Source organism: Neoarius graeffei, chromosome 28 (genome assembly GCF_027579695.1).
Source record: "Neoarius graeffei isolate fNeoGra1 chromosome 28, fNeoGra1.pri, whole genome shotgun sequence".
Taxonomy (NCBI): domain Eukaryota; kingdom Metazoa; phylum Chordata; class Actinopteri; order Siluriformes; family Ariidae; genus Neoarius; species Neoarius graeffei.
This window is the reverse complement of record NC_083596.1, coordinates 45,930,171-45,945,499: the sequence shown is the minus strand read 5'-3', so window position 1 is coordinate 45,945,499 and position 15,329 is coordinate 45,930,171. Positions and strand designations below refer to the sequence as shown.

Below are 15,329 nucleotides of genomic sequence, written 5' to 3'. Positions count from 1 at the left end.
AACAAAGAGCTGAAGTGAATCATTGCTCTTAACAGTGCTCTCACTCCGTCCGTCTCTCTTGCGCGCGCTCTCTCTCTCTCTCTCTCTCTCTCTCGGGATGAATTCCACATAGCAGCCTGCAGAGTCGTGGCACGTAACTTGCTGTACCAGCTCACTACTCTCACACACAGAGAGGGAGAGGAGAAAAAAAATGAAACGGATGAAAAAACTGAATGCTCTGTCAGCTTGGTTAAACAAAAAAACAAAAAAAAAAATTGCTCCAAATGGTGAGATCCAATTTCATCCGTGCACGTAATATAAATTCCTCAAAGCCACAATTTGAGACTCCACATCATCCCAAGCCTCAACATCAGGCATTGCCCGAATGTCCAATGTGCCCGACCAAGACGTTCGGGCAGAAGTATTTTAGCGAGTTAGGCCCGTCCAGGCACACCTATGGTCGGCTTCTTTAAGCACAAAAATGATTTTCGAGCAAGTACGTTACAAAAAACAAGACGTACTAACAAGCATCCTTGCCTCCCGTGATCGCCGTTTTGTTTTTTTCTTCCCGATTTGTAATGGCGATTCTGATTGGCTCGCTTCAGGCACGCGTACGCATTTGTGCTTTTCATCACTACGAGTGGTCTGAAGCCAAGTGAAGATGTCCGGCGTCTGTTGCTGTTGTCTGAAGAAAACTACAGCTAAAAAAGCTCTACTACCAGATTACTTGGATAAATCAGTCAGAAAGAAGTGCAGGCTATATACACACACACGGAAATTAGAGTTTATTAGCTGTTATGATTCACACAAAATTCCTCAAAACAACTGGAGTGATGGTGCAGATTAGTGGCCTAGCGTTAGTATTAGCGACATGTTGGAATCCACCTTCTTTTTCCCCCGAAGAGTCCTGACACAGAACAGTTTAAAAAAACAACAACACTACAAAAGCTAGAAAACCACCTTGTGTAAATATTTTTTCCCCGATATCAGCTTTTGGGAACAGAATGTTGCGAAAGCCAAAGCATTTACTCTCAAAGGGCTCTGACCTAAACGGTGGGTTAAGATAGTATCCCTGCCCCTCCATGTCTCAGCAACCCCAAGGACATCTAGTTACACAGCTATCTGCAGTCTATCATTTATACAGTGATGCTTATTATTGTTAAAACAATATCTGAAGTGTTATCTGTACAATAAAATATCCAGGACTGTGAAATAGAAATGACAAAATCCGAGGAAACAATTTTAGCAGGGGGTCTGGGGGGGGGGGGCGCATCCCCCCAGAAGCTGAACAGATTTTGTGTATATTGATAGATTTGAAGCATCTCCTGAAAGCAAATATTTTCTCAACCATGCCATTTAATTTGAACTGTTATTATGTTGAAATAATATAATATGAACTGATTTACTTTTTCACTGATAAGGGTTCGCTTGAAGAATGAAAATATATCAATAACGTACCTCATATTGTAAATTCACTTATATTCTTGTGTCGATTCGTATCAATTCATTGGGTACCATAATGTCTTTACCAGGGGGGAAATTCTAGACTGACGCTTAAATAATAGTCACTAATGTTCTTGTTTTTGAACTGATTCAATACCAAAATGTCTGTCTTGTTCATGTTAGACAGATTCTAGTCAAAAACTATATACAACTATTTACAAGTCAATATTTATTTCCTTTTCTTTGTTAGCAGTTTCTTCAGCTTAGAAAGCCTACTCTTCTCTTTCTGACTTTCTATACGGCTTTTCCTTGCTCTTTTGGTCTCTCTTTCATTACGTATTCATGATAATGAACATTACGAACAATAACATAAGTTAAAACTACATAAATAATAAATGTGAACAAGATGGTCTACCTGGTAATCTATAGTTCGACAGCTTCAATTTCACCAATTCCGCATGTTTTTTTCCTTTAACACGGTCAACCAAACGTGTTCTTCCACCAGAACCGTACTTCACATCCTGATGGCACGAGATGCAGTAAGCTTTCCCCGGTTCTATTATCTTCCGTATGTGCTCATGGAGATATTCACTACCGGCTTTAAACTCCAGCCATCGCCAATTCCATGGATTTTTGATGCCGTTTTCCTTGTCAATGTTTTTGACATCGTCGGTCTCACCGTCCTCCCTCCGAACGATGTCCCTCCGTGATGCGGACATACCGCGAAATTCTCCTTTTCAAAACCGTTGATATCGAAAGCGTGTTTAAAGACAGGCTTTCGTCTAAACGGGGGAACAGGGGCGCTGCGCCCTCTTACTCTCGGCGTGCGCCCCTTTACCGACTCCGTGAAAACATCCCAGCAACACTACGTGACAATGTGTCTGATCATCAAATATGTTATAATTGCTCCAAAAATATTCCAATCATAGTAGATACACCGCCAGACGGTGCAAAAACAATCCGAATTGGCGGTTTCCAGACTGAGGCGCCATGTTGTTTAGTTGTTTACTTGTCGCGGCTGCTCTCGCGAGATTTGACATGGGTTACATACAAGGTCAGCTGACTTGTAGAGTGAGATTTCTCGAGACTGAATGACCTTTCACCCACTGGCGCGGGAGCTTTTGACAGAAGTAGTTCGCGAGTTGTTTTTGTTGACACTTGGGCATTTAAAGATGTCATCCCGCGGCACGAAGCGGAAGAAAGCCAAAGACTGTCCGGGGCAGAAGAAGATTACTTTTCTTTTTCAATGTTGACAGACAATTTGTTACAATTTCCCTCTCAGATAGCCTCAGAATGTCCCATTGAAGCATTTTTCAAAAGGCTTTGCACGGTGGGGGGGGACAACCGGCACCATCCCCCCCCCCGCTTCGCTCCCTCGCCATGGTGAGCGCCCTCATACTAAATTTTTCTAGAGAATACCCTGAAAGAGCACAATGGTAAAACGAAAAGGACACAAGATTCGCGCTGTGGTTTGTAAGTATGGCACAAATGCCGTAAACTGGTCTGTCATTGTCGCAAAAGAAAAAATATACCAAAAAAATTACGATGTCGTTACAGATAAAACAATTTGCGGTAGGCTCTTTTAGACCCCGAAGCCGCCGCCAGGCGCCGCTAAAACCGCCATTTAGAATTTGAGCCGCCGCCAGCCAATAATTTTGTAAGCCAATTTGAGCCGCTATCTAATAAAATTTGGCTGAGCCACTAAGAATTGTGTACATCAAATAATGGGTTTATCCACATCATGAGCTACAAGAAAAGTGACACAAACATGATCAACTGTACACACTAGTAGTAACACAATAGAGACGTATAGGCATACACTGTAGAGATTTAGAACTGATATCACAGCACAGAGAGCCACCACAAGCTTGCCGTTGTGACTACCTGTCTGGCTTCCCGCCCCTCACACCGTTACCACGATACACTGGGGAACCCGGGAACCCACCCAGAGCATCAATCGACTCCGATATCGACGAGATGGCTGCATTTTTTGCCGCTGCTGAGGGAAAGTGTAAAGGTATTTTTTGTTTGTTTGTTTCACATACTTCGAGATTGATAAGAAAAAAGTACTCCACCACTCTACTTTCATCATAGTAAGATAGCTGCCAGTCCTTCACTGGTCATTGCTAGTGAGAGTAGATAGCTAGATGCCTTCCTCGAACAATCCAGATTAGCTTATTATTAGCATTGAACTACAATCTTGCTAGATTTATATTTACAATGAAGTAAGAGACCAGGGGACCTGTGGTAATTTGCTATTTATTCCCCCCATTTGTTTGATCCGTTCGCCCGGATATATGCCACACAGTGACGTCCAGTATCAGCCATTTGTAGCCATAAACATTTTGGTGGCTGCAGCAGCCATTAAGGTTTTGGCTGAGTCAGCTAGCCAGCCAATAATTTCATCAGACAGCCATTATCCTGAAAACAAACGGCTTCGGGGTCTAGGCTCTTTCCCAGACTCGCCGGCTCAGTGACACTTGCTGTACGAGACTACTAGCGGTCGGTAGACAACAACCCCACCCCACCCCCAATTTTTTATTGCAAAATTAGATGATTTACTAAAATTATATATTTTTGCCGGCCAAATTCCGTGGATTTTTCACAGCCCTGAATATCTTTCTCTAGACCAGGGGTCTTCAATCCTATCCGCAAAGGGCCGGTGTAGCTGCAGGCTTTCATTACAGCCAAATTGGAGGCTCACTTGATTGTTGACTGGAGACGAGGGTGAAATGATTAAACAAGTGAAATCAGGTGTAGCTCCTGCTTGGTTGGAATGAAAGCCTGCAGCCACACTGGCCCTTTGTGGATAGGATTGAAGACCCCTGCCCTAGACTTTCATGTTGTAAGATTTAATTTTATCTAATAGCTGCTGGTACAATAATTACAAACGCTAAAAATCAGCACATTCCAGATGTAGCTGTAGTCACACAGTAACTATAATCATTCTTGTAATAATAAAAGCTAGTGGCAAGTACATTCACTGAACGGAAAGACATGCTTTTGTGTCTCAAATAGTAAACACGCCCTCTACAGTAAATATATATCATTTACATAGTGAATTATCCCATAGATAAATCCATCTTACCCCATTTACCATTTGATATTAGCCCATCATGCACGTGAAGATGAGGACAGGTTGTTTAATTTCCTCCTAAATGCAATGGCAAACTGAATAAGACAGTACTGCAGTACAGACCCCTGTTTTATAATGTTTTTAGTTTTATAATTCATCTTTGCAATATTGCTAGTCATTGTTAGGCAAAACAAAGTGTTTTGTGTCCTAAACTCTATATAAAAAGACGTACTGCGTACTTGTACCATACGTAACTCTTATATACATATTGATTTATGTTTCATGTTTTCAGGGCTTGTCTTGTTCTTCTGTTGCATAAATGTTTAAAAAAAAAAAAAAAAAAAAGTACTTTTGTTTAAATAACTCAATTATACCCCAGAAAACATAACAGTATTGCCTTGAACCGTGTACTTGAAAACTTGCCGAAATACCACAAAATTTTAGGACAAAAGGAAATTCAAATGGGGCAAAAAATCTGAGGCCATTTAAGGTGTCAAACGTTAACACTGAGGCCTGCATCCGTGTTGTTTTAGCTAAACATTTGTTCAAATTTAATAAATGGTTCTACACAGCCGGCATCGTCACTGTTGATCTGCTGCTTAAAGGAGAACTGAAGGCAAATTTATCATCAAAATTCTATTTCTTATTTTATTAAATACAGGGGTTTTTCTAGAAAAATTTACTATGAGGGCGCTCACCATGGTGAGAGAGCGAAGCGACCGGGGGCGTGCGGGGGGGGGGGGGGGGGGGGGGGGGGGGGGGGGTCCGTCCCCCCCTCTGCTGTGCGAAGCCTTTGAAAAATTGAGGCTATAATGGGACATTCTGAGGCTATCTGAGAGGGAAATTGTAACAAATTGTTTGCCAACATTGAAAAAGAAAGAAGTAATCTTCTTCTGCCCCGGACAGTCTTTGGCTTTCTTCCGTTTCGTGCCGCGGGATGACAGCTTTAAATGCCCAAGTGTCAACAAAAACAACTCGCGAACTACTTCTGTCAAAAGCTCCCGCGCCGGTGGGTGAAAGGTCATTCAGTCTCGAGAAATCTCGCTCTACAAGTCAGCTGACCTTGTATGTAACCCATGTCAAATCTCGCGAGAGCAGCCGCGACAAGTAAACAATTAAACAACATGGCGCCTCAGTCTGGAAAACGCCAATTCGGATTGTTTTTGCACCGTCTGGCGGTGTATCTACTATGATTGGAATAGTCTGAATAATTATAACGTATTTGATGATCAGACACATTGTCACGTGGTGTTGCTGGGATGTTTTCACGGAAAAAAGATCGTTTTGAGAAAGATTGCATGTTGTGCAGTAGCATACAAGTGCATGGCCTAAGTGTGACTTGGGGTTCAATTGGCATTTCGGTAAGGGGGCGCATGCCGAGAGTAAAGGCCAATTTATGCTGACAACCCAGTCCTCGCAGATGGCGTCTGCGAAGCCCCCCCCCTTGCAGACACTCTGCGCGCACCTCCCAAAAATTGTGACCACCACAGATAGCCTCGCAGACAAGAGGGCTCTGATTGGTCCACTCTACATCCGCTGTACACGCACTTCTGCTTCCCTACTTTCCCGGTTTGGTTTGTTTTCACGACCGCCATTTTTAAAAACACGAGCGAAGATGGAGCAGCACGAAGAGCGGTTGATCGAGGAAGTGAGGAAGTACGTACATCTATACGACTCCAGTTCTAGTCATTATAAGTAACCGGAGGATAAACACTCCATTAACCACACCCACCAACTACTCCTAGCGATTTCGCAACTTCGCGCCCCCTTGCGTTGTGGCGGTGAATAACATCGCGCACGCCTATTACTCCCCGCTCAACGATAAATTACAACTGTCTGCGAAAAGCTATCTGCGAAAGCCTTGTCGCAAGAGCATGCAGAGGCCTTAAGAGGGCGCAGCACCCCTGTTCCCCGGTTTAGACGAAAGCCTGAAATACAGGAATGCATTTTTGATAGCTATTTTGTCACTGCTATAGCAAGTTATAAGTGTTTGAAATATGCTCTGTAATACATCAGTCCATATGTCAAAGCAATGGCTGTAAACGAGATTCGCTGAGACCTGTGCGAGACTTTGTAGGATGGAAGTAAAACGTAAAGCGGAAATCAAAGTGACCAACATCTGCCAACGTTGTCAAAAGACACGTGTGCCCTCCTTCGAATGCTGACGTAATCAAGTCGGAAGTTTTCCGCGTCCAAAATCGCTCCCTACTCACTATATAGGGCACTACATAGTGGGGACGCCATTTTGTAGTGCTGTCCGAAACCTTAGTGAGGATTATGTGGGGAATGCGCTCAGTATAATTTGTATTTATCACAAAAATGCATGCATGTATTTATCATTTTGAAAACCCACCAGCCGCCTGATCTGGCACGTTTTAATTGTGCGACAGTAATGATGTAAATACCAGCATGACGGACGAGTCCTTATCCTGTCATCTTTCCAACTCTTCTCAGTTGGTTCGAAGTCGTATGGAATAATCTCCAGGTCACGTACGTGAGGGAGGAGGATGTATGTGCAGAATAATTTTATATTTATATATTTATATATATTTTTATATATATATATATATATATATATATATATATACACACACACACATACACACACACATACACAGGCAAGCAATCCAAAACAGCAGGCTAGATCAAAAACGAGAATACAGGCAGAAGAGTCAGTCAAGGCGCAAACAGTACATCAAAGGCTAAGTAAGGACAAGAAACAGGCACAAGGATCGTGAAACAGGAAATCAAGACAACGGGTAGAAAGGCTCGGTAACGCGTATCGTAATACTTCCAAGATGCAAATGCATCAGCACGGTCCTTAAAACACGCAAACATAGTTCCTTAATTGAGCTCAGGTGCGCCTTGTCCACTCGGCTCACGCGCAGCCCGAGGTGCGACTTCAGGTGCACGCGCCACAGAGCGCAGGACTAACACGCCATCATTGATGAAGCTGGCAAATCTCAAAATTAATCTAAATTGGAATGATATGGCAATCTGGCCGCTGTGTAAACAGTTTTCAAAATGGCGGCGCTGACACTTCATGTTTGAAGTCTCGCACAAGTCTCGTGAAGATCGCGTGGATAAGCGACACCTGCCGTGGACCATACGAACTACATTCAACACAGCTAAAAACCGAAAAGGCTGATAAGTGTAATATAATATGCCAATACGAGTCACGATACAAGGTTAATAAAACCGAAAACATAATTGAATAAACACGTTAATTAAGAAATAAAGCAAGTTTTAAAATGACTTCAGTTCTCCTTTGAATTCCTTGAACACGTCTATCTGACATTTGTGACCATTTCCAGCCCAAAATGTTTGGTGGCCTAATAAATAGTTAGCTGACATTCACTGCGTACTTGTCCGCTGCTCCTAAACTGATCGATTTTATTTCTCATTAATGGGTTCAAAACAAACATTGTCAGCTAGGACGCCATATTAGTGCATTTTCGGCTTTGGATGACTGATGGCAGCGTCAAGATTCCTGCTATCTACTCATGGGAGATAGTGATGGCTATCAAGTTGGATGTCTGGCCACGCCCCTTTCTTTTCCTTCCTCAGTGTCCCTGTAGCCGACGATAGACGATACCAGCGATCGGTGATCGTTAGGGGGCATGACGGTGTGCTCTCTCACAAGCCTTGTGTATTTTTCAAGTGGGACAACGTGCCAGATGAAGGAAGGAGTGGGACTTTTAGGTGGGGTTTACATTAGACCGTATCAGCGGATCATCAGATTAACGTTTTTAAAACGATTAGCGTGCACATAGCAACGCCAATACACGATTCGCGTGCACACAGCAACGCCAATACACGGATACGCTCGGTTCCGCAGGCATCCTGCGCTCCAAATCACTCCGCCCTGAACAGCGAGTGCCCTCTGGAGGGTGCGCACTCTGGCCCTGCGCAGCTCACAGAGCGCGCGAGTGAAGCGCACGAGCAGTGATTCGGGACTGAGCCGCTGTGTGTGTGATATGTCCCAGTGCATATCGGGCATGCGCGTCACTTACCACTTGCAAGTGGAAGGATGGCAAGCCTAAAGACAATCATAACTACACAATGGGCAGTATTTGCATCAGTATTTGCAGTATTTTCATACTTTTATACTCTTTAATGAAAGGTGATACAAGGCGGAAGTCCGCGCCGTTTTTCAGCAGTCGCGTCACATGACCAACGCCAGCGAATCAGGAAGGTGGATGTCACAGTGACGTTGTCCAATGACGACGCCGGCTAGAGCTCAGCACAGCGTATCCGCGTATTCTCAATGTTTACACAGCACCGGACCAGACACGATCTGGATTGAATACGTGAACCCTGGCGGATTCCCGTTTCCCGGTGTTTTAACGTAAACGGACAGTGCATCCGCGAAGAAAACGAGACAGATACGGTCTAATGTAAACTTGGCCTTAGGGTTGCCAGTTAAATATCAGTGTTTAAAATACGTACGCAGTCATCACACGTTCCAGACTGACATGTCGATTAGCACGTGACTTTTTTTTTTTGCCGGAGAAAAGAGAAGACTGCTGCTTTGGCATACTGGTGAGTGCTTACCAACCAACCAACTAATTAATGAATTTGGGTGAACAGGACAAGATATGCATTTCATACGGAGTGTTCATTTTAGCTGAACGTTCAGAGCACAAACTCTCAGTCTTCAGAACCAATAAAATAGTAATATTTATCGATAATTATTTTATTGATTATTTTCCCCAGGTAGGGCTGGGAGATATGACGATAATATATAATACCGAAAAATTGTGACATGTTGTCACAACATACTTTTCTGAAATCTTTATTATTAATTTGTAATGTTTTAAATTACAAATTGACTAGAAGCAGCAGGTCCGATTTAAAAATCACACTTCAAAATTTTGCAGGAAGTTTGTGATGCATATCATGTATCAGAGAAAGGTCTTTGAAAATCATAATCCGTGTGTCATATCGTCCAGGTTTAGTTTTGTCTCAAGGTGCTTTCGTCCAAAACAGCTCAACGGTCCAAGAGTGACTTTCAGTTAATCCTGAGATTTGAACACACAACCTTCCAGTCAAAGTTGAACAGCCAAATTCCTGCTGTTTCACTTCAGTTCTCACTGATAGTAACCATGGAGTCTGGGTCAAAACATGTAGGTGGTTTTCCAAAGAGTTTCAGTCCTTTCAGTTTTTATATAAATCCCTACCATGACCCAGAAAAACAAAAGTTTCCATTGTTGACGAACAAAACAAACTGCTGAAGGCTCTTTATGTCAGTCTCAGTAGCACTGTGTTTTCAGGTCATGTGTTCATGAAGGTTCAGATGATCTCAGTCTTCTTTGTGTGATCATACGAGTAAAACAAGGTGTTTGTATGAAGTTGAAGATGATTCATGAATCAGCTAAGATCCTTGACCACTTCTTCTCCAACTCCAGTGTTAAAAGAGAAATAAAGACTGAAAATTTGCGTGGTATGAGTTTTGGCCTTTTGTTCCTTTATATCAACTGGACCTACAGCTAACTCACACTGAGGTTTCGGTCACTGTAGGTAAGACTGTTTTTCTGATAACTGAGCAAACATCAGGGTTCACTTCTTTCTTCACTTCGGTGGATTACTGAGTTATTACTGGATTGTTATCAGTTCTTGACCTGATCCTGGATTTGTCCTTTCTTCAAATGTCCATAAGTTAGAATCAATACATGTCCATGTGCGGTTACTACACTGTTCGTCCTAATTCTTGAATTAATTGCATTTGTGCTCTTAGCTCAAACTATTTTCCTTAAACATCTATCGACGGATAGATATTTTAATTCATGCAAGCATGAGGATGCAAAATATTATTGCATCATCATCCATAGCATAATACTAGGAGAACTAAATGTTTTCCTGGGTCTATTCAAAGTGAAGAATGAACTATTCCTGATTAAACGGTTTCTCAAGATGCACAAACTGCAAACTTGAAATAGCAAATTAACTTGTAATTACACTGAAGTGCCAAGTTTGTGCATCCCTGACCACCACACCAATATGTGGTTCTTCCCCAAACTGTTGCCACAAAGGTGGAAGCACAATTGTACAGAATGCCTTTGCACGCTACAGTGTTATAACTCCCCTTCACTGAAACTAAGCAGCCCAAACTGGTTCCATATGACAATGCCCCTGTGCACAAAGCAAGCTCCATGAAGACACGGTTTGCCAATGTTAAAGTGAAAAGACTCAAGTGTTCTGCACAGAGCCCCTATTTCAACCACTTTGGGATGAACCAGAATGCCACTGCACCCCAAGCCTTCTAGCCCAAACTCGCTAATGCTCTTGCAGCTGAATGAGCACAAATCCATACAGCCACGCCCTAAAATTTAGTGGAAAGCATTCCCAGAAAACAGGAGGTTATAACAACAGGAAAGAGAATTCAACGAGAACATACAGGTGTACAAACTTTTCCTTACTACTTTGCATTCATTGAGTGCATACTGCATCACACTTCCCTTTGAACAACATGGAATAAAACGCACAAAATGTGTTTTAAGCAGGCCAATAGATGCATGGACTTTAAATTGAAATGCATTTCTGGTTGATAAAGTGTCAATGACTGGTTCATGATCCAATCCAGAGCAGTAGCAGCTTTAGAAACTGTAAAAATTATTTTAAGCATCACATGATATGATGAGACCTATAACCCAACACTTACGCCACAAATTTGTGTGAAACTGTGGTTTATAACAGAATTAGTCAATAACACATCCATGTTCAAAATGGAAATGACAAACTTGCAAATCCAGAGAAAGTTATCTGAAACCAGGCAGATTTTTGGCTTGAATTATAATTGCCAGTTTTCCCAATAAGCTAGATATTTTGGTGGCTCTTCAAAAATTGTTTTTTCAGTCATGACCAAAGATCAAATCAGGGCAGACTAAAGTCCAAGACAAGTCTGAATCGTTTCTCCAGCTTCACATTAGTGTGCTTAAATCAATTAATTATTTATCCCTGGATCCCGTGTCCACAGAAAGCATTACACTTCCTGAAATTGTCCGGTCAATATATTGGGTGTGAAAACTGTTAAAGCAACACAAAACAAACAACAACAACAAAAAAATGTTAAACTTGTGAGGCTTTTGGGCCACTGGAAAACCATCATTTTAGGATTTGGGCCACGTTATGACAATAAGAGGCCTGCTGTGGACGAGTCGGATTTCCAAGGGAATTCCCTGTGTTTAACAACAGAGCTTAACGTGATATGATTACACTAAACACACATTCAGTGGCACCACTCCTTCTGCTGTAAGCCTATCCCTCGTTCAGACAACAGCTGTGCGTGTGTGTGTGTATCATTCTATCCTGGGAGAAACACAACGAAAAGAAAGGGAGAAAATACAAATTGACAGACAGACAGACAGACTATACAGAATTAAGGGTTACAGGGATGCATTGCTCGCATTCCATTTTTGATATGATAGCGATATTGAGGCTTTCAATATCTGATGCCGACATCCTCACAGTAAACCAGTCGAGAACCTGTAACAAATTTCCAGTGTCAGACTGGTGCATCTCTAATAGACAATAACCACACACACACACACACACACACACTAAACACAAGCAGATGGACGACCAGCCAGTCAGTTAAATAGGTCAGGCGTTTCAGTTATAGCCATGGTGCACTCATCAGGAAAAAATTACAACCAGTCAGGCTCCATGAACACTCATGACTTGTCCCCACACACACAAAATCAAAACGAGTGTGTGGCATTACGCAGCATGCTCACAGTAAACACAAGGGAGAAAAGCCCTTCGGTTTGTGCTCTTACAGATCACACTCGACTGACGGGTGGAGCATTTTGGAAGCTGAAACACTTGATGCTGCAATAGCAGCAGGATTTAAACAATGTGAAAACAGACCTGCTGTGGACCATTCTGCTAAACTGAACGGTCCGAACACTGATCCAATGGACCAACACCTAGGTTCTTAACATGGTCACACAAAGCCTCTAGCACTACTGACAAGCGTGTTGGGATGATCATGATCATAACACAGGGAAGAACATGGCAAAACCCAAGCGCTGTCCACGCGCCTGTCCATGGCTGAAGCTCAAGTGCTCAGGGAAGAGCATCACGAGTGTTCATGTCTGTTCGTAACCAAACAAGAGCATCATGGAAGAGCATCATGGAGTACTCATATCTGTCTGTAACCAAACGTGCTCATGGAAGAGCACCATGAGTGTTCATATCTGTTCATAACCAAACAAGTGCTCATGAAAGAGCATCATATCTGTTCGTAACCAAACAAGTGCTCATGGCAGAGCATCATATCTATTTGTAACCAAACAAGAGCATCATGGAAGAGCATCATAGAGTACTCATATCTGTTCGTAACCAAACATGCTCATGGAAGAGCACCATGAGTGTTCACATCTGTTCATAACCAAACAAGTGCTCATGGAAGAGCATCATATCTGTTCGTAACCAAACAAGAGCATCATGGAAGAGCATCATGGAGTACTCATATCTGTTCGTAACCAAACGTGCTCATGGAAGACCACCATGAGTGTTCATATCTGTTCATAACCAAACAAGTGCTCATGGAAGAGCATCATATCTGTTCGTAACCAAACATGCTCATGGAAGAGCATCATATCTGTTCGTAACCAAACAAGAACATCATGGAGTACTCATATCTGTTCGTAACCAAACAAGTGCTCATGAAAGAGCATCATATCTGTTCGTAACCAAACAAGAACATCATGGAGTACTCATATCTGTTCGTAACCAAACAAGTGCTCATGAAAGAGCATCATATCTGTTCATAACCAAACAAGTGCTCATGGAAGAGCATCATATCTGTTCATAACCAAACAAGTGCTCATGGAAGAGCATCATGAGTATTCATGTCTGTTCATAACCAAACAAATGCTCATGGAAGAGCATCATATCTGTTCATAACCAAACAAGAACATCATGGAGTACTCGTATCTGTTCATAGCCAAACAAGTGCTCATGTCAGAGCATCATATCTGTTCGTAACCAAACAAGAACATCATGGAGTACTCATATCTGTTCATAACCAAACAAGAACATCATGGAGTACTCATATCTGTTCATAACCAAACGTGCTCATGTCAGAGCATCATATCTGTTCGTAACCAAACAAGAACATCATGGAGTACTCATATCTGTTCGTAACCAAACGTGCTCATGGAAGAGCATCATGGAAGAGCACCATATCTGTTCATAACCAAAAACAAGAACATCATGGACTACTCATATCTGTTCATAACCAAACAAATGCTCATGGAAGAGCACCATATCTGTTTGTAACCAAACAAGATCATCATGGAGTACTCATATCTGTTCATAACCAATCAAGTGCACATGGAAGCTCATAAAGCACAGAGCTACTCATCAGGAAGCACCAGTGCACAAATGCCCAGGCCTACCGAAACAAGGACACAGGCCTGATCATAACAAAAACAAGACAAACCTCACCAGCAGCACAAAGATACAGATCAACAAACCACAGCAAACAGGTTTCATTATGGAGGCAGCAAAGCTGGATCAGTACCTCAGCAGCGTCTCTCCGATCAGGGCCGTGATTACACTGGAATGTGGACATTCATCACAACAACAACAACATGGATTACACACAAGTGTCCCTCACCCTCAGCGCCGCCAGGTCGATCTCATCCAGACTCCGTGTCGGCGCGTTTTCCGACATTTTCGCCCAAGTTGAGTCAGAGGCCGCGCCAGAGAAACCGTGTTTATGTCCAAACCGTGAGGAAAAAAAAATAAAAAATCCTGCGCCTCAGAAAAACTTCCCAGCAGGTCCCATTAGAGTCCGCGGCTGCTAATAAATGTGAGAGACTCGAGTGGGCGAGCTGAGCGGGATTAACCTGGGAGGCTAGTGAAAAGGGCAGAGGGGTGTGTGTGAGAGAGAGAGAGAGAGAGAAAATTAATTGTTGAAAGAAAATAATAATAATAATAATAATGAAGCGCTGTTTCTCCACAGGCCTGCTGCAGACCGTGTGAAGCCGTTAGCACTGTGGCTAATCCCTCAGACTGCGTCGCAGCGCGCCTGGAGCTCGAGACGCCGCTCGTGCCGACTCACAGCTCCGGGGTGACCGATACTACCGAGCGCATTCCCCAAACCGGGCTCCCGTCGGCTCACCATACTGCTCACGGGTGGGTTACGGAAAAAAAAACAAAAAAAACTTGTTGTTGTTTGTTTTTCGCCGTGCCGACTGAACGTCCACGAGAGAAGTTAAGTCGCAGGCTAGCTAAGCTAAACTAAGCTAAGCTAATAAACATCAGGTCAGTCAGTCAGTGTCTGTCAGTGTCTCTCTCTCTCTCTCTCTCTCTCTCCGCATCAGCGTCGTCTAATCACGCCACAGCTTCCCACACACCGGAAAAAAAGCAAAACACAGTCTTTCTAATCTCATTACAGGCTCGTCGCGGTCATTCCCGTCGTCCCGCAGCTCGTACAAGTGGATTAACTACCAAAAAAACACACATATCGAATCAGAACCGTCGCGGAAAAGCAGCAGCAGCGGTGTGTGTGTGAGGAATAATCCGCCGCCGCACTCACAAACTTTCTCTCCTTCCGTCAGAGAGAGAGAGAGAGAGAGGAGGGGGGGCGCGCGCCAGGATTGGGAGTCAATCTCAGAATGAGTCGATTCACTGATTCCAGGCTTTGGAACAATTCAGAGTCGACTCCGAACACACACCATAACAGATTCAGTGTGTATTGAGGTATTTCACTCACGTGACCAAGTCATGTGATGCTGCCATTTTGGACGTCACAGCTCGAATCAGTTTGAATGTGAGGAAGGCGACAAACGAAAAACATAAAAGAAAAAGGAGCGAGATG

At 43.0% G+C, this 15,329-nt stretch overlaps 1 protein-coding gene across 1 annotated transcript in view; it reads right to left on the bottom strand.

Moving 5' to 3' along the window:
- The window catches only part of mink1 (misshapen-like kinase 1), a 96,367-nt gene extending 81,330 nt beyond the window's left edge, over positions 1–15,037 (bottom strand). The window contains 1 exon segment of the mRNA XM_060912441.1: positions 14,124–15,037. Coding sequence (XP_060768424.1) covers positions 14,124–14,180 — 57 coding nt within the window. The 5' untranslated portion in view covers positions 14,181–15,037.
- Between the last annotated feature and the right edge of the window lie 292 nt (positions 15,038–15,329).